The sequence below is a fragment of the Emydura macquarii genome, unplaced genomic scaffold, assembly GCF_026122565.2.
Source record: "Emydura macquarii macquarii isolate MOO-44397 ecotype Brisbane River unplaced genomic scaffold, CSIRO-AGI_Emac_v2 contig_3122, whole genome shotgun sequence".
Classification (NCBI taxonomy): Eukaryota; Metazoa; Chordata; order Testudines; family Chelidae; genus Emydura; species Emydura macquarii.
In genome coordinates this window covers 6,634,099-6,655,737 of record NW_027133259.1, presented here as the reverse complement: position 1 = coordinate 6,655,737, position 21,639 = coordinate 6,634,099, and the positions used below count along the sequence as shown (strand labels likewise).

General features: G+C 53.0%; 1 protein-coding gene across 3 annotated transcripts; it reads left to right on the top strand.

The window, feature by feature from the left end:
• The first annotated feature begins 67 nt into the window (after nucleotides 1-67).
• Nucleotides 68-18,598, top strand: ITFG2 (integrin alpha FG-GAP repeat containing 2). Of its 3 annotated transcripts, none has more exons than XM_067531079.1 (12): nucleotides 68-227; nucleotides 1,915-2,010; nucleotides 2,522-2,563; nucleotides 3,731-3,839; nucleotides 4,224-4,363; nucleotides 5,271-5,419; nucleotides 6,783-6,877; nucleotides 12,172-12,225; nucleotides 14,749-14,840; nucleotides 16,329-16,446; nucleotides 17,163-17,336; nucleotides 17,503-18,598. In XM_067531079.1, exons 1-12 carry the CDS (start codon nucleotides 114-116, stop codon nucleotides 17,649-17,651), a joined length of 1,332 nt encoding a protein of 443 aa, XP_067387180.1. In that variant the 5' UTR covers nucleotides 68-113; the 3' UTR covers nucleotides 17,652-18,598. The 3 variants fall into 3 exon arrangements, with proteins under 3 accessions (XP_067387180.1, XP_067387179.1, XP_067387181.1); XM_067531078.1 differs by having other exon boundaries at nucleotides 3,662-3,839; XM_067531080.1 differs by lacking the exon at nucleotides 68-227 and adding an exon at nucleotides 406-1,277 and having other exon boundaries at nucleotides 3,662-3,839.
• Nucleotides 18,599-21,639: the final 3,041 nt, after the last annotated feature.

Below are 21,639 nucleotides of genomic sequence, written 5' to 3'. Positions count from 1 at the left end.
CCCGCCCGCCACCTTGCGCTTTTTGAGCCGGCGGAGGACCCGTAGCACCGCCAGTGTCATAGAGAACCAGAGCGCCGGCCCGCGCTCGGGAGAGAGAAAGCGGCGCGATCTCTATGGTCGCCGGAGGGGGCATGCGGTCGGTCAGTTACGTGCAGCGGGTGGCGCTCGAGTTCAGCGGGAGTCTCTTCCCCCACGCCATATGCCTCGGGGACGCCGATAACGATACGGTACGGACAGGCGGAATGGAGCGGGGGAGGGGCTGCCTGAGCGGCGGCGGCCTGGGCGCATGCGCAGTAGCCAGGCGGTGGGGCGCGTGCGCGGGAAGGCAGCCGGCGCGTGCGAACAGCTGCGGGAGTCCGCAGGAGTGGGCGGGGCCTAGCTAAGTATTTGCATTATGGGTTCGGGTGCGGGGCGTGGTGCCCCGCGGGAGCGGAGCTCGCTTGTGCAGCGCGGGCGCGGGGCCGCCTCCCCGGCCTCTCTCCCCGCTTTGCCCCCGGGTCCGGTCCTAGCCCCAGCAGGGCAAAGCCTGGGCTGTGTCCCGGGCGTGCAGCCCACGCATCCCGCAGTGGGGCACTGGGCTCAGCTGCCCCCGGGAGACCGGCCCCGGCTGAACTCCCGGAGCAGCGCTAGCATTGTCCTGCAGCGCGCCACCCCTCGGTAGCTCTGCAGCGGGGGTCACGAGCAGCTCCCCTGCGGCCTGCCCGAGTTCGGACCGCTTCGCGGGGCACCTTCCCCGCTTGGCACCGTCTGCACGCCATCTTCTGGAAGGCCGGCAGGGATCCTGTCCTCTGGGATTGTCAGCTCCCCTGGAGAGAGGCCGGATTCCTCCCCCCGTGCCCTCCTCCAGAAGATGGCAGGCCAGCCGACACAGACCTGTCCAGGGTGATCCCTGAACGCGTGACCCCCAGCCTCGGTTACTAGAACTCAGATTCAGGAGCAAAGCCTGAGAACACGCCCCTTGGTACAAAAGGCAGCAGCCGCTCCACTTAGCAGCACGGCTCATCGTGACTGTGTCGTTTCCTGACCTGTTTCAACACCATCTGTCCTAATCAGGACTATTGAAGGCAGCAGCTCCGTTTGGCAGCGAGTGCTCACTGCCCTCTCTTAGCAATAGCTACATTTTTCTCTTGAAAATGATACTGAGCGACTTGTCAGCTGAATGCAATACATGTAAGTGGAAGGGGCCAGGAGAGCTTGCAGGAGGTCTAGAGAATGGCCAGTCCCAGGAGATATTTTTGAAGTCCCTGCCGCTTGGTGCGCTCTAGTCCATTCCAAAGGTATAATTATTATTTAAGTCTATTACAGTAGTGCTGAGAGGCCGCAGAGGAGATCAGGGCCATTTCGTGCCGGGTGTTGTACATGGGTATAGAAAGGGATGGTTCCTGCCCAAAGAGCTTACACTCTAAATAAAGAGTGGGAGGGGAAATGGAGGCACAGAGCAGCAGAGTAACATGCACATGGTCATCTAGTACATCAGTTGTAGAACCCAGCTCTTCTGAGTCCCATTCCAATACACTGGACAAATATCTTAGGGAACGTTTTTATCAGCCCCAAGGATAAGTCATCTCTGATGAGGCTGATTTAACAGTGTCCAGGGAGGGGCAGGGAAATCACCCCAATCTTCCCTGGTGGTTGAATTTGAATAAGAGACTTCAGGGAGCACCCTTCATTACCTCACTATCTGAATAAAATGTTGTCTTTTATCTTACATCTCTACAGCTGCTGCCTTTCCTTCCTTCTCCTGTGATCTCTGGTCTCCCCATTTGTCTCTCTTCTTTCCCATTTACTGTTTCCTGCTTTGCAGCTTTACATATTCATTCTGGTCTCTTTTTCCCTTGTGGGGCTGATGAGTGTGTGTGTGGAGAGGGTGGGGGTGTGAATTTTCCATCATTAACATTCTTCCCTTCTCTCCAGCTGAATGAGTTAGTGGTGGGGGACACTAATGGAAAACTCTCTGTATACAAGAATGATGACAGCAAGCCCTGGACCGTGCGCTCCTGCCAAGGAATGGTTAGTTGGGGCAGAGCTTGCCACCCCTCTGGGTTCTTTGGAGCCTGTGCCGTTTGTTTGCCTGGGATGCTGTGTGGAAATGGAAAGCCTTCAGAGAAGAAGGCAGCAGGGCTGGACCTGATGTCCTGCACAATTGCATCAGAGACCATGCTTCTGCCCCCCGTCCTGGGCTCTCACGCTCTGGGTGAACAGTGCTGTCCAAAGCGCTGAACAGCCACAGGAGAGGAGGTTCTTGTTCCCTCCTCCCCATCCTGGTCCTTCCCTCTGTGTGCTGAAGGTTTTGCCCCCGAGCTCTGCCCAGCTGTGTGGGAAGGCCAGGTTCTGCCTTTGGGCCTGGCCACTCACTCCTTTGCCTTTAGGAGGGAGGTTCGAGAGGACCTCAGCCAGAGGGATGCTGACTGAGAAAGCCCCCAGGGTGACGGGGGATCACTAGTGCAGGCGTAGCCCAAAGCGTTAGTGTATGTTTCCTTTGCTCCTTCCTAGTCTCTGAAGTCCCTCTCTTTTCTTGCAGCTCACCTGCGTTGGTGTTGGGGACGTGTGCAACAGAGGAAAGGTGAGAGCATTTGGCTCCTCCCCAGCTACGCTCATGCTGGAGGAGGGAGATCGGCCTTCGACGTGTGCAGCGGTCTGAGGTTATGGCGTATTTTAAGTGGAGGAGGAGAGTCCCTGAGATTCTCTCTCTATCCATGTCTTCCCTGGTTCGGAGAGAGCTAGCGCTACCGGTTGAAAGTCTGTTCCTCGGTTAACATCCTGTGAGCAGGCAAACCAGCCTCTTCCTAGGGAAGTTACTTACCAACGACCAGTGCATCCAACCTGTATGGGCATTTTTGACCATGGAGTGCCCCACCCAATCCTCAAGGGTACTGCTTGACTGTGCTGGGCCCTGTGCTGCAGCTGTTGCCTACCTGCACTTAAACTGGCACTTGCCAAGACTGAGATGCAGAGCAGCCCAAGCACCACTGCCGATTCCAGTCCATGTCATACGACGGCTTTTGTTGGGCCATTATCTGGGAGGATTAAACCGAGGACCTCTTGGGTCCAAGGTTCTGTGCCTTAACGGCTGTAGCAGCCTCATTAGCTGTTGTACACTAGAGAAGGAGAGAGCCACACCACTGGAGTGTGACAGCTGAAGTTTTAGGCCTGGCGTGCACTAAAAAGTTAGGTCGACCCAGCCGTGTTGCTCAGGGGTGTGAAAAATCCACATCCCTGAGTGACGTTGTTAAACTGACTTAACTCCCGGTGTAACTCTTCGGAAGGGGGATTACCTGCACCAGTGGGAGAAGCCTTCCTGTCAGCATAGGTGGCGTACGCTGAAGTGCTACACCAGCACAGCTGCTGTAGCGTTTCAAGTGTAGGCGAGCCCTTGGTCTGGCAAAGGGGACCAGGTCAGTGCTGCTCCGCAGCAGCCTCGAGACACAGCCAGAATCTCTAGGGCACTGCTGTGTACTCTCCAGACATCTCTCTGCCAGTGCAAACTGGGTCTGGCGCGGTAGCCACTGACCACAGACCACTGTAACAATTAGCCCTGCAGACGGAGCTCACATTGTAATGATGTTCATCTTGATGGCCCTGCCCACGGCCCTGCCCAGGGGGAACAGTTGCAGGCGAGTTTACCCCCCCTTGTATCAATTCAGAATCTCCCCTCTCTCAGAATCTGGTTGTCACAGTGAGTGCCGAGGGCTGGTTTCATCTCTTTGACCTGACTCCTCCACCCTCAAAGCATCCAGATGTCTCTGGCCACCACGAACCCCCGGTGGCGGACGAGCAGAAGCTGGTGTTCAAGCAGCACATTCCTGCCAACACCAAGGTCATGCTGATCAACGACATTGGTGAGCCGGGCAGCATGTGGAGTGGCAGGGGGCAGAGCAGGAGCTCAAGGACATGGTGATGGGAAGAGTGGGAAGGGCCCGTGGGGCTCAAGATGGCAGTGAATGTACCAGGACATGGGGGAGTCAGGAACCAAACTCAGCTTCTCCCTTGAAGGGAGGAGAGCAGACCTTGGGGCTTTTGGGGTGCTGCAGTACATGAGTTGTTGGGGAACTAGGAGCTCTGAGATGTTTCTAAGGGGCCCATCACTGTGGTAGCTGAGCATTAAGGATCTGTGGGATCATGGTACAGCTGACGCTTATGTGGCTCTGTGCTAAGCGTGTCCGCAGACAGTGACACTCTGAGGCCTTGACGGACCCGTTGTCATCTGCCTGCGTCCCCTGCAGATGGAGACGGGAAGTTCGAGCTGGTGGTGGGTTACACGGACCGTGTGGTGCGAGCCTTCCGCTGGGAGGACCTGTCTGAGAGCTCCGACCACGTCTCCGGGCAGCTGGTGTTGCTGAAGAAGTGGCTGTTGGAAGGGCAGGTAGGAAGCAGAGTGCCCTCGATTGGGGTATGTTGAGTGTGGACTTCAGGAGCTAGATCTCCTAAATGGCAGAGGCCTCCAAAGGAAGAGGAGCAAAGCCTGTCTTCTGAACAAAGGGGTCAGTGATGGGTGCTTCAGGAGTGGACTTCCCCCCAGGGTTTATGCTGTGGGTGCAGGGCAGGGGATTGGGTGTCCAGTCAGCTGCTTTAACCCGGCTCTGCTCTCTGTCAATCTAGGATTGCCAGCTCTCTAGGAATTAAAGATTAATCTTCAATTAAAAATGATGTCATGTGATGAAAGCTCTAGAAATACGCAGGGCCCAAGCATCATTTTTTCGGGCCCAGTACAAAATTGTAACACGGGCCCACCCATGTTACAAATCTCCAAGATTTGCAAAGCTCACAAGATCTGTACAATAGATACACAGGTACAGGGAAATCAGCGTCTATAAATATCCTCAGGCGTGATCTACAATTTAGCCTCAATTTTTTCCTCATGGTCATGGGGGTTGCAGCCTGCACTGGGCCCCCCCTGAGCCTCTGGGCCCCAGTAAATTGTACACTTCTTCTCCCCCCATGTGGGGCCCTGGGAATACGTCCAACCAAAATTGACAACCCTCTGTGAATCCCTTCCCCACGAGGGTGCTTCCATTCTCCTTGGGGGGGAAAAGGCTTGTGTCCCCAACATGGGGCTGGACGTGTCCCCTCTTTTGTTGAAGTCAGGTCAGTGCCGGATGACTTTCTGGCAGAAAGCTGGTGTTCCACAGAGCCAGCTGCCTTGGGGGTGGAGGGAGCATTCACTGGACGTTGCAAAAGTATTTGAAGGGGATACGTGCGCACACAATCCCTTTGAGAAGTGTACACTCCTTCCGCTCACAGGCCTTCTTACTGTTCCTGGGCTGGTGCAGGTGGACAGCCTCTCAGTGAACCCGGGCCCTGATGGTGCCCCAGAGATGATGGTGTCCCAGCCAGGCTGTGGCTATGCTATCCTGCTCTGCACCTGGAAGCCGGACCAGCAGCCCCCAGCAGAGGGAGGAGACAACTCTGCAACCAGCAGGTGGGCGTTAGGATCCAATGGGACAGACAGAGAGGTGCAGTTTTACAGACTTGCCACAAGGAGGCATGGTTGCACCACATTCTGACAGCTGATCGCAGTCCATCTGCCCCCTTGACTTTGCTTCCTCCTTCACTGTCTGAGTCCTATTCCAGCCCCTCCCTCTGTTCTGGGAGCACCCACGTTCTGTGAGCCCGCCTAGCTTCACCCCCAAAACCGTGGTGCTTGAGAGCTCCCTGCTTGCTCTGCCATGGACCAAACACTCTGGCTACAAGCTTTTATCCACGTAGCGCCGTGTGTCCCTGGGGTCTGGAGGAGATGGCCTGTGAGATCCAAAAGGGGCTGGGGAAGCTGGGTGTTGAGTTGAGGGACGTGGATGGGAGCCAAGTGAACACCAAGATGAGGAGAGGGGGGCTCATTGGGAGCCTGATCAGCGGAAGGGGGCGCTAGTAGGAGGCCGAGTCAGCCCTCTGAGTATAAACCCCACAGTGGGACTTTTACCTTGTGGTTTTGTTATTGTGGTCCAGGCTCCCAGAGGTGCCCGTTGGAGGGTTTTATAAATCGAATCCTGGGAGTTAGAGATGGAAAAGCCCCATTAGTTCATCCAGCCTGTCTGCCTGGGACCAGGGCAGGCTTGTTCCCTCCAGAACCTGTTTTTGTGTCCCATCTAGCTGATTTCCCAAGTGCATAAAAGGCAGCCTTATAATAATTGTGGGGCATCTCAGACTCTCCTGGTCTCTGCCTGTGACACAGAATAGGTTAGTCTCCTGAGGGCTGCAATACTTCGGCCTCATTTTGATGGTTGGGTTTCGCCTGCCAGTGCTCGCTGGTGTTGGAGGCCCATGGTACATGGGAGGTCAGACAAGATGATCTGAGTGTCCCTTCTGGCCTTACGCTCTATGACTAGAGGAGGCTGACTCTCAGGATCTCTCCTTTCCTTGCCTGAAAACTGGTGTTCCCTCTGCTTTTCTGCTGTCTTTCAGCGCCTTCTCAGTTGTCTGATTTTCTACCCCCAAATATAACTCTTGAGTGATTCAGAAAGGCTGTTAGTGAATTCCTTCCCTCCCCAGGATGCATGTAAACACTCAGATTTGCCACATAGTCCCATCCCAGCTATTGATCAGCAAATAAATACGCTCAGGCAATTGAAAACCCTGTGCTTTCTTAGTGACTGAAACATCCCCGAGATGGACTGATCTCCCCTGGCCCTCATCCCTGCTGGGACAGCAGACAGCTCCCAAAAGTCAACGTGTGTGAAAATCTCTGCCCTGGGATTTAAGGGCAGTGGCGAGGGAATCACTCTGGGATTTTCTATTCCTGGAATCCCTAACCCTCTCCCTTCTGTCGGTCTTCCCCTTCTCCCCAGGGAGGCCCCAGTTCGGGACGTTATCCTTCACCAGACGTCTGGCAGGATTCATAACAAGAACGTTTCCACTCATCTAATTGGCAGCATTGGCCGAGGTAGGAGGCAGGGGCTCCCAGTTATCGATTCTGTCGGGTTCTGTTACAGGACGGGGACGTCACAGAAATAAATCGATCCAGGAGAAAATCAGATTCCTGGAGGTGAAAACCTAGCAGGTGGCCACAAAACCTGAGAGAAGCCTGGCCCACGCTAGCCAGCCCCCACATTAGGGACTGGCCCTGGGACATTGGAAGAGCTGAACACTTTGCGCTGGACTCTTCTCTAGTGCCCGTACCCTGCCCTGTGCAGCTCCCTCCACTGGAACCATCCCCTTCAGCCCCCATTCCCCACCCTATATAGCTTCCTCTCCTGCTAACATCATCCTTAACTCCTGCTTTTGTACAGCTGCAGCTCGTGCTCATAGAATCATAGAAGATTAGGGCTGGAAGGGGTCTCAGGAGGAATCTAGTCCAACCCCCTGCTGAAAGCAGGACCAACCCCAGGTAAATCATCCCAGCCAGGGCTTTGTCAAGCCGGGCCTTAAAGACTTCTAAGGATGGAGATTCCACCACCTCCCTAGATAACCCATTCCAGTGCTTCACCACCCTCTAGTGAGAAACCTTTCCTAATATCCAACCTAGACCTCCCCCACTGCAACTTGAGACCATTGCTCCTTGTTCTGTCATCTGCTACCACTGAGAACAGCCAAAGTCCATCCTCCCTGGAACCCCCCTTCAGGTCGTTACAGGCTGCTATCAAATCCCCCTTCATTCTTCTCTTCTGCAGCATAAACAAGCCTAGTTCCTTCAGCCTCTCCTCATAAGTCTTGTGCTCCAGCCCCCTAGTCATTTTCGTTGCCCTGCGCTGCTCCAGCTGCTCAGCCTGTATCACCCTCAAGCCTTCACATCTGCAGCTTCAATCCTATCCACTGAGTCTGTTCATCTGCTCCCCTTGTTCCCACCTCCCTCCTGTCCAATCCCTCTGCACAACTATAGCCCACTTTTCCCTTACCCTGCACAGCCATCCCGGGCAACCTCCATGCCCCTGTCCTTGCGCGGTTGCACCTCCCATTTTGGTCTGTGTTCCCACCGTGTCCAAGCCCTGCACAACTGCAGCTCATCTTACCCCCTTACGTGTACCCACCCCTCACACACAGCCACCTCCGCTCCTCTCGCTGCAGGCACCTTTCTGCACGCGCTCTGTGGGTGGTCCTTGGCCCTCCCTCCTAGACGCCATCCTAGCAGAGAATGAGTGATCGGTCTCCAGGAATTGTCAATGCCAGTCACTTCCTCTCTTCCTCTCCTGCTGGTGGAGCCCAGCGGCGCTTGCCCTGTGCAGGAGGGAGAGAGTTACCTCCAGCCGTGCTGTCTGAGGAAGGTGTGGGCTGTTTTGTGTCGCTGGAGCGATGAGGGGCGCCTGGGTCCTCAGCACCAAACCCAGCACCCGAGACTCCCATTCGGCCTGTCACGTTCTCAGCATCTCAAACGCTGCTCCAAGCACCGGGAGCACCAGGCCGGTACTGATTGGTGGAGCCTGCTGGCAAAGGGAGAAGGGGATCCTGGTGTCAGACGAGTGCCAGCTGCTGAGAGCTAAGAGCTCGGTTTTGTAAAGCGTGTTCAGGGTGTGGTCTCTGTTAGTACACGTCTCAGGGTCCAGCCCTACCTGGCTTTCATTGTTGCTGTACAAACCCTGATGTGAGTGGATACGAGAACTCAGCTTATCTGACATGAGCTGCTCCCCAAAAGACAGTCCTCTTTCCCTGCTGGGGGTCGTGGGGCGGGGTTAGTCAGTTAATTGGCTCCCCTCCCCGCCCCCCGACGCTGGCCAGCAAAGGAGCTGCAGTTTGGCGTCCCTGTCTTCCGCAGTGAAGCTGTGGTTCTGCATAGCTGCCCAGTGGCTGAGGGAAGCGGGGACGGGGCTGCTGCTCAGCTGCACCGGGCCGGCTCCGGGGAGCTGTATATCAGCACGTAATCAGGAGGGGTTCCTCGCAGCAGCTCGCTAGCCAGTCCTCCAGGCAGCTGGACCCTGCTTATCAGAAGGCTTCCTGTGCCCCCCCAGGACCTCCCGGTACTCAGGTTACTCCTGTCACTGTCTTTTCAATGCCAGCTTGGTTTAGTTTTTGGATGAAAGCGCCCCTCCTGCAGCACGACGCCCAGAGAAAACAGCATTGTGCCAGGCTGGGAGAGCCACAAAGCAGCACTGAGTGGAAGCGGAGTGATGGGTTGTAGGCAGCTGCTGCTCTAACCTCAATCACTAGGCCATGGCACCTGCTTGGAGGGTGATTCTCCCTGTGGGCACAGTAGGTGGCTTTGCGGTGACACTGGTTAGACCTGTGAGACGAGGTGTGAGCTGCAGAAGGAAGGTGGCTGAGTCACAGGGAGCGTTGTTAGCAAACTCTACCCTGCATTCCTCTGCAGGTGGATGGCTGGGTAAAGACAGTGTAAGTGGCTGCTGCCATCCCAGCAGCAGAACTGGTATCCAAGGGGACATCTACACAGCAAAAACTGTGGAGTCTTAGAGCCCAGGTCAGCTGACTCTGGCTCACCCTGTGGGGCTAAAAATAGATGTGTAGACATTCAGGCTCAGTCTGGAGCCCCGGCTCCGATACTTTCTCCCCTCACTGGGTTTCAAAGTCCAGAACCCAAACATCTACATATCTGTATTTAACCCCATAGTGCATGCTGGAGTCAGTTGATCCAGGCGCTGACACTTACTCCTGCAGGTCGCTTTTTGCTGTGTAGATGTATCGCAAGGCAGTGGTTCTCAACCAGGGTATGTGTTACCCTGAGGGTGCACAGAGGTCTTCCAGGAGTACATCAACTCATCTAGATATTTGCCAAGTTTTACAACACACTACATAAAAAGCACTAGCGAAATCAACACAAACTAAAATTTCATACAGACAAGGACTTTCTATTGCTCTATAAAGTGTATGCTGAAACGTAAGTACAATATAATATTCCAGTTGATTTATTTAATAATTATATGCTAAAAATGAGCAGTTTTTCAGCAGTGTGCTGTGACGCTTTTGTATTTTTATGTCTTATTTTGTAAGCGAGTAGTTTTTAAGTGAGGTGAAACCTGGGGTATGCAAGACACATCAGACTCCTGAAAGGGGTACAGCAGTCTGGAAAGGCTGAGAACCACTGTCCCAAGGGACCCTGCTCAGTCATGGTATTTAATGATGCCAGGCTCCATGGCTGCCCCTCTGCTATGTCCCCTGGAGAGACACATGTCCCTTTTCATGCTGCCCTCCTAACATTGCCTTTTCAAAATGAAATTGTATTGCCTGGCCTGCAGCCCATGGGAATGGTGCTGTGTTTGCTTTTGTGTGTCACAGAGGATCACCCTCATAATGCTCGTCACATGGGCACGGCACGTGAAAGCCACTGAGCATCTGTGTCCAAGCGGCCAATCAGTTGGTGGCCAGTCAGCTGGCTGCCATGATCCAGCCAGTGCTTGTCAGAGGGGGCCAGGGCTGCTTTGCAGAATGTTGCACTGGTGCAGACTTTGGGGGGATGTGACAGTAGCATGGGACTGAGAGCTTTGCCCGGGACAGCTTTCCTCTGCAGACTTGCTCAACATTTGCCTGCGGAAGTGATTTGTGCTCGCTTTCCCATATAGTCAGCTGATCCTGTTCCACCTTGTGGCGCTCTCCACATCCCCTCGGCAGGCTGAGTTCAAGGGCAAGAACGGAGGGGAATGCAGGTGTAATTGCAAGACCTCTCTTGCTCCGCAGCAGCGCTGCTGCCTGCACTTGTGCATTTCTGGAGAATCAGGGGGGTGTAAAAGAGGCAATGAAATCCCAGGCACCCATGGGCGTGCAGCTGCAGCTACATTACCCAGGGGGAATCCTAGGCTTCGTGAGCAAAAGCAGCCAGTCCCATTTCAGTGTAAACTAGCTGTTTAAAATGAATTGGTTGGTAAGAGCCAGGGGTGCCCTACCGGGTAAGGAAAGTGGTGTGGGTTGTCAGAAAATAGGGTAGTAACAAGATGGTGAAAGAATGGTAAATAACCATTAGGCAAAGTTTCAAGGCAGGGCAGAAATGTTTCCCAACACATCTCAGGGTAGATACCTTCAGTCCTTCCTGCCCCACCCGTGCTATTCCACCTTCTAGTTGCTGTCCAAAGACTGCCATGTGTGTGTGTTGGCAATGGTATTGTAGATTAACACTCAATAGGAATTAGGTTTAGCCTTCCAAACATGTACAAACTAGTGAACTAAATGTACATTCAAAGGGGAAGTGGAGGGGAAGAACGTCTTGCATCCTTTCTCCTGCTCCTGCATCACGTGTTGTAAATTCTCTGGCAGAGTGATCTGGTTTAGTGCTGCTTTGTAGGGCAACTTGCAAATTTTGGGTCTGATCCAAACCCCATTGAAGTCGGTGAGAATCTTCCCATTAACTTCAGTGGGCCTTGGATCAGGTCCTTACGCTCCTATTTAAATAATAATGCTCTGGGTGTGACTCTTCTGCGGTCACTCTAGTTTACACTGGTTTTACACCAGAGCAACTGCACTGAATTCAGTATAATCCTGATTTACACAGCATCAGAGAGAGCGGAGTCAGATTCACTCTTTTTAGCTTGATGCTGGCACTCTAAGTCAGGGCCTGTCTCCAGCTCAAGTTGTTAAGTCACAATTCAGGGTGGGAAGAGTCAAGCTGGGCTCATTGATTCAAGCGGGACTGTGGCCCTGGGTCCTCACCACCTCCACACGATGGGCTTTAGGTAGCAGCTCCAGCAGGAGGGAGTGGAGTCTCTACTCGGCGTGTTAAAAGGTTCCTCCTGGAAGTGCTGCTGTTGAGTAGCCCTTTGGTGGGAGGCAAGTCGAGAGGGAACTTCTCCCTTCTGGGGCAGGGGGGAAGAAGAGATGCCAATCCAGGCTTCTTCACTGGGACGCTGGGACAGGGTGGGAGCCTTGTGACCAGAGGCTAGGCGTGGGCAGTACTGTGTCTAACAGCAGATAAAATACTGGCCCAGCCCAGGGAGAGGAAGCAGAAAGAAGGTGCAGAAGGCCAGAAACAGCAGCGAGGACTCCCAGCTTGGGAGGGTAGGTACACTGAACCCTTCCTTTCCCCTTGCCCCTCGGGGGTGTTTTCAGCTGGTCCTCTCTCTCCCAAAATGCAGAGGAGATTGTACCATAGTGACCCACCCCTCCAGGAGAGCAGGGGAAGCAGGTGGTTTATCACATCCTGCCTGACCACAGCACTGGTGCTCCGTTTAGAGGGAGAGAAGGAGATGGGTGTAGGGGGGCGGATGGTGAGCGGTTAAGGAGGCTACAGCCAAATCTCGCTGCTGAGATCTGGGCTAGACTGCATTATGAGCTACCTGGGCTTCTCTTCTGTGTCCGCAGGCTGCACTCAAGCGGATGCTGGCTCGGGCCTCTTTGCCCTCTGCACTCTGGACGGTAAGTCCCACCGCGGCCTTTGGGTCCAGGGAAGAGGAAGTGAGGGGTTGCTCGGCTGTAGCTGAGGCCTGTTCCCACTCCAGAACAGGGGCATGGGGGTAATTCTAAGGGCACGCCGGCGGCTCAGTGCTGTTGGATTTGGGCTGGGATGCACTCAGGCCTCTGAAGTACCCTTAGAGCAGTCAGACCCAGGCTCCTGTCTCTTGAATGTGTCTTCTGTGTGATTGAATTATTACGCTATTAACCAATTCAGTTCTCAACTTGCACTAAGTTAGTAACTTACTTGCTGTGAGAATAATGTACATATTTCCCTGTCCTACTGTTTAAATCTGAATAGTCCTATAGTAATTGAAACAATGAGTTCGCACACCTGGGACTCTTTTGGGTAATGCTAATCGCCAGTTTGGCTCACCGAGGTCTGGGTATCACTGCCTTAGAGACGTGCAGGAGGATGTGGCAGTAGAGACTGTTGAGCTGGCATTGTTCCACGTCCTCATCTCAAATGCACGCTTTCAGCTGATAGGTTGTGGGGAGAGGGTAAGAAGTCCCCTGTCCCTCCTTGCACCGGCCTTTGCCCTTGTGGCCACAGGTGCCCAGGAGCTGAGAGAAGAGGCGTCACCAGAGACCCACGCCCTGATTCAGCCAAGTACATGAGCAAAGGGCTGACTTGAAGCACATGAGTGATCCCATTGAAGCTAGGCACGTGCTCCAGTTTCTTGCTGAATCAGGGCCGCGCTCCAGGGGTTTGTTCTCTACAGGGAAACTGAAATGTTTTTTCTCAATGAATTATTCATAGCAGTCCTCCGCACTTCCCTAGCGGGCACCTTGCAGCTGTAGATTTCAGAGCACTTTATGAGCATTAATTACTGAAGCCCCCCAAAGCTGCTGAGAGAGGGAAGTATTGAATCCACTTTACGAATGGGCAAGCTGCGGGACAGAGAGGGCAGGTGACTTGCCTAAAATCAAGCAGCAAGTTCTTGGGAGAGGTGGGACTAGAACCGAGACAGCTCCTGACTCCCAATCCCCCTGCTCTAACCACAGGATCACACTCCCTGCTTGAGCCTCCAAATCATTAACAGAATTTCTGTGTACACTTAATTCCAGCACCATTTGCACACACAGCTGAAATGCCTTTTAGCTGCCAGCACCCAAATTCCATGCGCGGTGTCTCCTGATCCAGATAATGCCGTCTCTGACAGCCTCTGAAAAAGAGCAGGGAGGCATGTTCATGACAGTCTTCGAGATAGCTGGGATGCTGCCAGATGCAGCAAGGTAAATAAAGTCTTGGCAGAGGCAGTGTTGTATAGTGGACTGAGCATGGGTCTGGGAACCAGGTTCTCCTTGTCATGTCCCCTGTGATGAAGAAGAGATAGGATTCAGGTGTCATAAATAGAAAGGGAAGGGATTCTGTATTGAAGCGTTTGGATACAAACAGGACCCTGTGCTTCTCACTGGCTCTTTAGCTCCCAGACTGGCTAACTGCCTAACGTCACCGCACAGAGTCTCCCTATATCCTGGCCTCGCTCAGCAGTGCTGGAAGAGAGGCGCTGACTGCGCTGTGGTCCTGAGTTCTAATCCTGGCTTTGCTACTGACTGGGGTGGCTTTGGGCAACTCCCTTACAAGCCCTCAGACTGTTTCCCTCCCTGTAAAATGGGGCTAATGATATTTACTGACTCCACAGGGTGTGGTGCGGATTCATTAGTGTTTATCCCACGCTTTGTCTCCTAGACACATCTCTCCTGATAGTCACAATCTCCTAGTAACTTCCCTGTGCCAGCGACAGCATTTGCTGACATGGAAGAGCAATGTTCAGAAAGGATCAAGTGTGTTTTAGCTTCTCCGAATGCAGTTTAGCAGCTGGGAATGTAAAGGCGAGGCAGCTGCCTGGGATCAGCCAGCTCTCTGCAGACCCCAGCTAGTGCCCCCCAGAACACCCGTGATCCATGGGTCGCAGCTGGGGAGCTTCTGGCTTAAGCAGCATCTGATTTGAGATGTTAGGGCTCATTGTGTTTCCATATTTTATTCTGCGAGAGCATTTCAGCCCGTTTCCCTGCTGTCTCAGAGTTCAATCCAATTAGCAGAGCTGCTGTCATTTTTCCGCTGCACCTCCTGGAGATGAGACACAGCGCTGTGTGTGTTATCAGCCATAGATAGCCCGCACCGTAGGGCTGCCTCTCCCTGGGAGCTTGCAGAAGGAAGCCTCTGGATAGGGCCCAGTGCATTGCTGGGGGACCCCACCGTCCCCAGCGATATTCTCACAGGGTTGGGCTCTGCTGCATGTCACAGGGAGAGGGGATACTGGCACCTCACCTTGCTTTGCTCTCAAGCCTGGAGTCCTGGAGTGGGGTGGTCTGGACATGTTCAAACATCCTTCTCCCCAGGGGCAGAGCATGTTTGACTCCAATACTGAAAAATACCCACAGCAACACAGCTATGGGGGTGGGGTTCACTCCCCCCTGCAGATCCAAGGTGCTGACTCCGTTGCGGTTAGATGATGTCTAAGCATCTCCTTCTCCCCCCAGGAACGTTGAAGCTCATGGAGGGGGCAGATAAGCTGCTGTGGTCTGTGCAGGTCGATCACCAGCTGTTTGCGCTGGAAAAACTGGATGTTACGGTGAGTGTGAATATGAACAGAGCAAAGGCCAGGGAGAGGGTGACCAGGGCTGAAGATGCTGGGATGCCTCTTTGCCACCTCACCCACAGAAGAGAGAGCATGGCATCCTGGGATTGCCCCATGCTCACACAGAGAGCTCAAAAAAATGGAGCCTGTATCAGAAACCCCACATGCACTGTAGCCACTCAGCTAAGGAGCGAGGCCCACGCCCCCCACTCTGACCCAGTGGCCCCAATATTACACCGTATAGTCTTTCCTCTTCCTCAGGGGGTTTTACTGCCCGTCTTGTTTCTCGGAGTTGAATGATTTTGTTCCCCGTTGTTAGGTATAATAAGGACTGGGATGGATGGATAATAATATTATAATGCCAGCCTACAGATCAGTGGTGCAGTCTGACTTGGCTATTGTGGGCAGTACTTTTCACCCCATCTCCAAAAGGAGGGTGCAGAACTAGAGGGAGTGCAGAGAAGGGTGATGAGAGCAATCAAGGGCCTGGAAAAGCTCTCAGATGAAGACCAATTTAAAAGATGGGGATTATTACCTTGGCAGATCAGAAGGGACATGTTAAAACATATATGAAGTAATGCATGGCCTCGAGAAGGTAGATCTGTTGTCTCTGCCTCATAATACAAAAACATGGGGACATTCAATTAAATTAAAATGTGGGAAATTCCAGGCTGACAAAAGGAAACACGTTTTCACACCATGAGTAATTCGATTGTGCAGCTCGCTGGCACGTGCAGTTTTTCAAGCCAAGGACTTAACAGAATTCCAAAAGCAATTGGACGTTTACGTGACTCTCGAGCATCCAGAGTTACCATAATTAATGACAGCACATATTTGAAAGGAGTATTAAACCTTGTGCCACGGGGCTTAAAGTGTTCGACACCAGGCTGAGACCTATGAGGGGCAGGTTACCTCTAGGATTCTTGCACCTTTCCCTGCAGCACCTGGTGCTGACTACGGTCAGACAGGACATGGGGCTAGATGGACCTTGGATCTGATCCAGTACGGCAATTCCTGTGTTCCTCTTCTGTGGACACCCTCATCCCCCAAAGAGAGGGGGTCAGACTGAGATGCTTGTCTGTGAATAAGGCAGCTGAGAAGTGCTTAGGGCTCTTGTAGGGGAAGGAGGAGGAAGCCGTACCTAGTAGGGAGTCAGGAGAATGAGGGGTTGAGAGCACAGGGGAAGGGGGAAGACGGGACTGGCCCCATCTATAGTTTGTATTGTAGGGTAGACTGAACCTAGGGAGGCCATTGGTGCAGGAGATCCCAGATGCCTCTTCACTGCGAGCAGATTATCTGTGTCCCCTGTTAGGAGACTATCAAGCTGTGTGCTGGGGTGCTGCACTGAACACCGGTTATATCAAAGCATAGGATGGGTGCAGCTTGCTACAGGCTGGTGGGATCCCTGTGTGTCTCTCTGAATAGCTGACGCCTGCACTAATCAAAGCTCTTCCCGCTACCCCACCCGTACAACTCTGGCAGGGCAATGGGCATGAGGAGGTGATTGCCTGCGCCTGGGACGGCCAGACATACATCATCGACCACAATCGGACCGTGGCCAGATTCCAAGTGGATGAGAACGTCAGCGCCTTCTGTGCAGGTGCGTGGCCTCCCTGGCTCTGGCCCCTGCGTCTGAGATGGGCAGGCCTGACTGTGAACTGAGCTGCTGACTATGCTCCATGAAATACATCACTGCTGTGCCCTTGATTCTGTATCCCTCCCTCCCGGGTGGATGACTGTGGGGGAAGCCCAGCTGATCTCTTCTTCCTATTGCTGCTGGGGAGAGCGCCGATGAGAGGGAGGGATGTTTGGAGACCTAGCCCTGATGAAACACAGGTTTTCTGCTGCTCTGTGCCTTTTTTGCCTCCTGCTGACCCCAGATGGGTGCTGCGCACCCTGCAGTCAGCTGGTGAGACCCTATCCCATCAGGGTGTTTTCACTTGTTTTCTCTGTTCCCCCTAGGGGCACCTCTGCCCACAGCTGGATTGCTCAGGCCCTCGCGGCACAGAGAGCTTCCTGCTGGCACCATGTGACTCAGGCTTCATCAGGGGAGTTCTGCACACCAGAGTCCACATCTCAGCACAGTGCAGCTCCCCAGTGTACTGGCCTGTAGCCAGAGGCTTTCTACCCCATCTTAGATCAGGAGCACAGCTGGGGCACAAAGGGGAGAGTTAGGCTGCTCTGTTGTGTTTGCCTTATCCCACCCTGTGCTTGTCTGATCTCCAGTGACCTCCCTCTTATGTGTCTTCCCAAGTACCTCTTCATTTCCTCTGCCCTGCACTAACTGCCGGTGTCTCCCTCCCTGGCTTTCCCCAGGCCTCTATGCATGCAAAGGAGGCCACAACAGCCCCTGCCTGGTTTACGTCAGCTTCAACCAGAAGATCTACATCTATTGGGACGTGCAGCTGGAGAGAATGGAATCCACCAACTTGCTGAAGATACTGGAGACCAACCCAGAGTACAGGGACCTTCTGCAGCAGCTGGGCGTGGGTGAGCATTGCGCAGTATGCAGATGTGTTGTGCGAAGGGAGACGGGAAGATGGGATGATGGGAGGGTCGGCATGTGGTGGTGAGAGCAAGGGTTCCTAGGTACCTTACTGGGGCTAAAACGCTTCTCCCTGGCGGTAATAGCTCTTTCTCTGTCTCACTCTTATAGAGGCAGATGATGTCTCGGCTGTCAAAGATCTGATTCACAAGACCCTGTACTTCCCAGAAAAGCAGCAACAGAGCAGCCCTTCCCAACATCAGGGGCCTGCTGGAGCCGACACCTCCAGCCACCCCACCACTGCCCATGACTCTCTATAAATAGAGCCATGTACGTAAAAGGCCCTCTTTTCACAGTAGTGACTCTTCTTTGTATGTTGACTGCAGTCAGGCGTTCATCTTGCACCAAGCTTAGTCTGCACCTGGGATCAATGAGATCCTTCCCTCTTTGTCAGCAGCAGCAGACCAGGGAGAAGTGACTGTGCTGGAATTGAGCCTCCAGGTCAGGGTTGGGGTAGGGTGAGTGTTAGGGTGCTGGTGTTAGCACTGAGGGGTGGCGAGTTGATTGCCTCATTAGGTGAGGCAATGAGGATCCAGTTCCTTCTCTTCTCTGGGGTGTCATCATTAGAATTAAACTCTCAGCAGCCGTGTTTTCTGCTGCCCAAAGAGTTGTGCATGTGGAGGTGAGAAGTACTCGGGTGGGAAACAGAGAGTAGAAAACTTCAGTCTCGTTCTTGGTATGTTATTTGTGCAGTACCCATGGAGGTGATCCCCCGAGTTCCCAGCAGCTTATGGAGCCGGGGGCAGAGAGGGCTTTTTGATTGTTTGTCACATGTCCATACACATGAATCACTAGACGACCTGCAGGTTACCCCTGCTTCAGTTCTGACACTCCCCTTGATGCTAGCCTCCTCTCAGCACGGCAGCCTTTCATTCTGAGGTGTGATCTCACACACGGAGCTGATGTGTTTCCCAGGGTACTAACAGGGATGGGTGTGGCTGATGCCTGAAGAAAACTAGGCAGCTCCAGCAAAAACGCTGGTAAAAGGAACCCCAAGCTGCTCTTAGTAGGAATACAATCAGGAAAAGTTGAGCCCCTGTTTTGCTCGTTCACATAAATACTGTGGGCCAGGCTCATCCCTGGGATGACTCTGTTATTTATGCAGAGCAACCAAGAACTGGACAATAAATTGAATCCATTCTGGACGTTGTTCTGTCATGATGACAAGGTGTTATTGCAATCATCGGTGCCTCTGTGCTTCCCAGCCTTGCACATCTGTCACAGCGGCAGTGGTGCTATTGCCTTCCACCCCTGGACACCTGTAACCACGAGAAAGCGAGGCATTTTGCTTTCCAGCCCTGCACATGTGTAACAGCTAGGAGGAGCAGGCACTCCCCTTTCTGCCACTGCAAAGCTGGGGGCATGCCACACCGGGTCCAGCACTGCACATGGGGGAACGTTGGCACCACACCTTCTGCAGGTGCTGCTCTGCTCTCTCCAGCCCTGCACACCTGTGAATACTCTGCTTCCTTCAGTCCAGCACCAGCCTCCTCTCATTAAGACAAGACCAGCAGGCAAACCTGCTGTTCTGCATCCATTATCATCTCTCATCTATGTGATGTTTTATTTAATGTGCATAATGGATGAAGCGTACCTCCTCTTTCCCCTCCCCTCCCTCCCCACCCCGCCATAGAGAGATTTGGATCTGACTCGGAGCAAATATAATTAATTCAATGATCTCCCCTTAGCAAATGATAACAAGTAAGGATCCCACAAGCTGCTGAACTCCTGTTGAGCTGTGTTCTGCAAAGTACTCTCTAGCTATCTTAGCAGGGAGACTGAATTCCCCGCTCATCTCTGGAGAGCGGACGTGCCTGCCAGGGGTACAGACCTAGGGGTTGGAACAGAAGGACAGGGGTGGGGTGTGGAGCATCTGCTTATTAGACAATAATCCTTTGCTCCTGTCAGTACTTTCTGTCCATAGATTTCAGTGTTTTAGAAAGGAAGGTTGCTGTCATTCTTCCCATTTCTCAGAGATGGAAATTGAGGCACAGAAAAGTAAAGGCCACGCCTGGGAACAGAAATAAGTTTCCCGATTCCCAGTCCTGTGCCTTCTCCATCAGACTCTGCTACGTGGCTGCAGAGGAAGAGGGTTTGCTCTCCTGCACAAACTGAAACCGGGGCTGTAGGACTTAGAATCATCTGTTGGGAAGAATCAGCTGGTCTGTAGGAAGCACCTGGTAAGGGAATGAAGCTGTGGGGATTGTTATCCGAGGGCTTTTCTTCACTCGAACACGACCCTGGAGGGTGATATTAACCAACACGATACTGAGCAGGACTTTGCAGATGCTGTAAACAGGGCCCAGCCATGTTTCATGCTGTGTTAGCTGGCGATGGGTCAGTGCTGACCACTCCTCAGGGCTGTGTTTTTAACTTTCTGTAACATGGTTATGAAATGTGCCATAGTTTAGCACCTTCATGTTGCCTCCAGGTTCCAAGCCAGTTATGGTCTCAAGTCCCAACACAGTTAGGCATTGCAGAAGACTCAACGTCGGCAATGATCTTTGTTTCCAATGCAGCCAAAATGCAGAACTCCCAACTTGGCCTCTTCGGATGCTTGGCATTTAACAGGAGTGCAGTTTCATCTCTGTAAAAGTGGTGGAGAAAGCTCCTTCCGCAGATGTGGGTCTGATCCCAGAGGACAGTCACCCAAGTCTTGGGAGTAGAATAAAGTGGCAAAAATAGCTTCTTTCCCCACGAGAGCCCAGTGAAGCTCTGGAGGAGCCTGTGCTGTTACAGGTGAGGAGGAAGGTTCTGCTGCATATATCGGATGTTTTCTCCCTAGCTGTGCCTGTACTGTTTCAATCTGTTGTATTTTAGAATGAGTGGAGGTGGCAGCAAGAGAGATTCCAGTCGGGCTGGGCTCTGCTAAGCACATTTTCTACACAGGCTTCCTCAGAGCACCTCTGCCAACGCACCTCTGTCCTGCCTTGCAGCACCCCTCCTATTCCATGCTGGATTGTGGCATGCCGGTCATATGGGCCTTAGGTGATTTTGTGTTGTGGGCACAAAGCCACTTGCAACAGAAATGAGGTCCCCCGTTGGACACGCAATTTCACATAGAAATACACAGACGCCCAGTCTCACACACATCCATGTGCACGAAAGCATAACACTTCCTCTGTGTGTTTTTTCTCTCTCTCACGCACACCCCTTCTCCCAACACAGGGTGCACATTAAAAGACTATTATACACAGATATAGCCGCTTCTGTGTGGCCACAGCTTGGTGCCTCTTACACAGCTCTGTTCTCTGGGTATCCCACTTTGGTTGGCAGGAGTTGCTCGCAGAAACATGTCCCAGCTCTGCTTACATCTCATTCTCCCAGCGGGGCCTCAGTCACCAAAGGGTTCCCTCAGCCTGCTACCAGGAGCACCCCATCGGCCAGCGCCAGGATCAGGCTGGCAGAGCTTCCTAACTACTCTGAGCCCCGGCTGTGGCAGAGTGGTCCGCAGGGTACTGTACAGCATTCCCAGTGGCCTGACTGCAGAGCAGCTGTTTGCAGAGCTGGGGCAATAACCAGAGGGAATGACTTGCTGCTGGCTGCCCGTTTGAAGCAGAAATCTTTATTAACACAGGAGACAAGGGAGCACAAACGACCGCATGGATGCAGCATGTTCATACAAAGCAGAGCCACTGCCACACAGTCACACCGTTGCCAAGGAAGAGAGAGAGCGCAGTGCAGCTGCTGTGGGACAGGAGGTCGCCGCAGGGAGGGGCTCATGCAGAGGTATGGCCCTTTGGTGGGGACCTGCGTCCGAATAGACTACATTTACCCAAATGAATGCCGTACCAGGCCAAGCGTGAGCCACTTGCCGTGCGCTCTGCCCTGTAAGGCCTTCTCCCACTGATGAGCTGGGAAGAGAGGTCACCTGGGTAAAGCAGAGCGAGCACCTGCAGCTAAGGAGTGCATGGTCCAAGAGGCAGTGAGGCCCAGGGAGGGGAAGAACATTTACAAACACAGTGCTGGAAAGCTGCTCCACGCTTTTTAGGCAAAAAGCTTTTTCATCCAAAAAGGACCTTTTCTGTCCTTCTCCGAAATCTAAAATGTTTAGGGGGAAATTATCCATTTAACAGGTTTCATCTGCTTTCCATTTCTTTTGATGTTTTTATCATTTTTTTTTTCCTTTTACCGTCTTCCCTCAACTCTTCGATCATTTTCAAAAATCAATTTTCCCCTCCCATTCAAAAAAAAAAAATCGGGGAAAAAAGAAAGCGATAAAGGTGGGGGAAGAAAAGGAAAAACTGA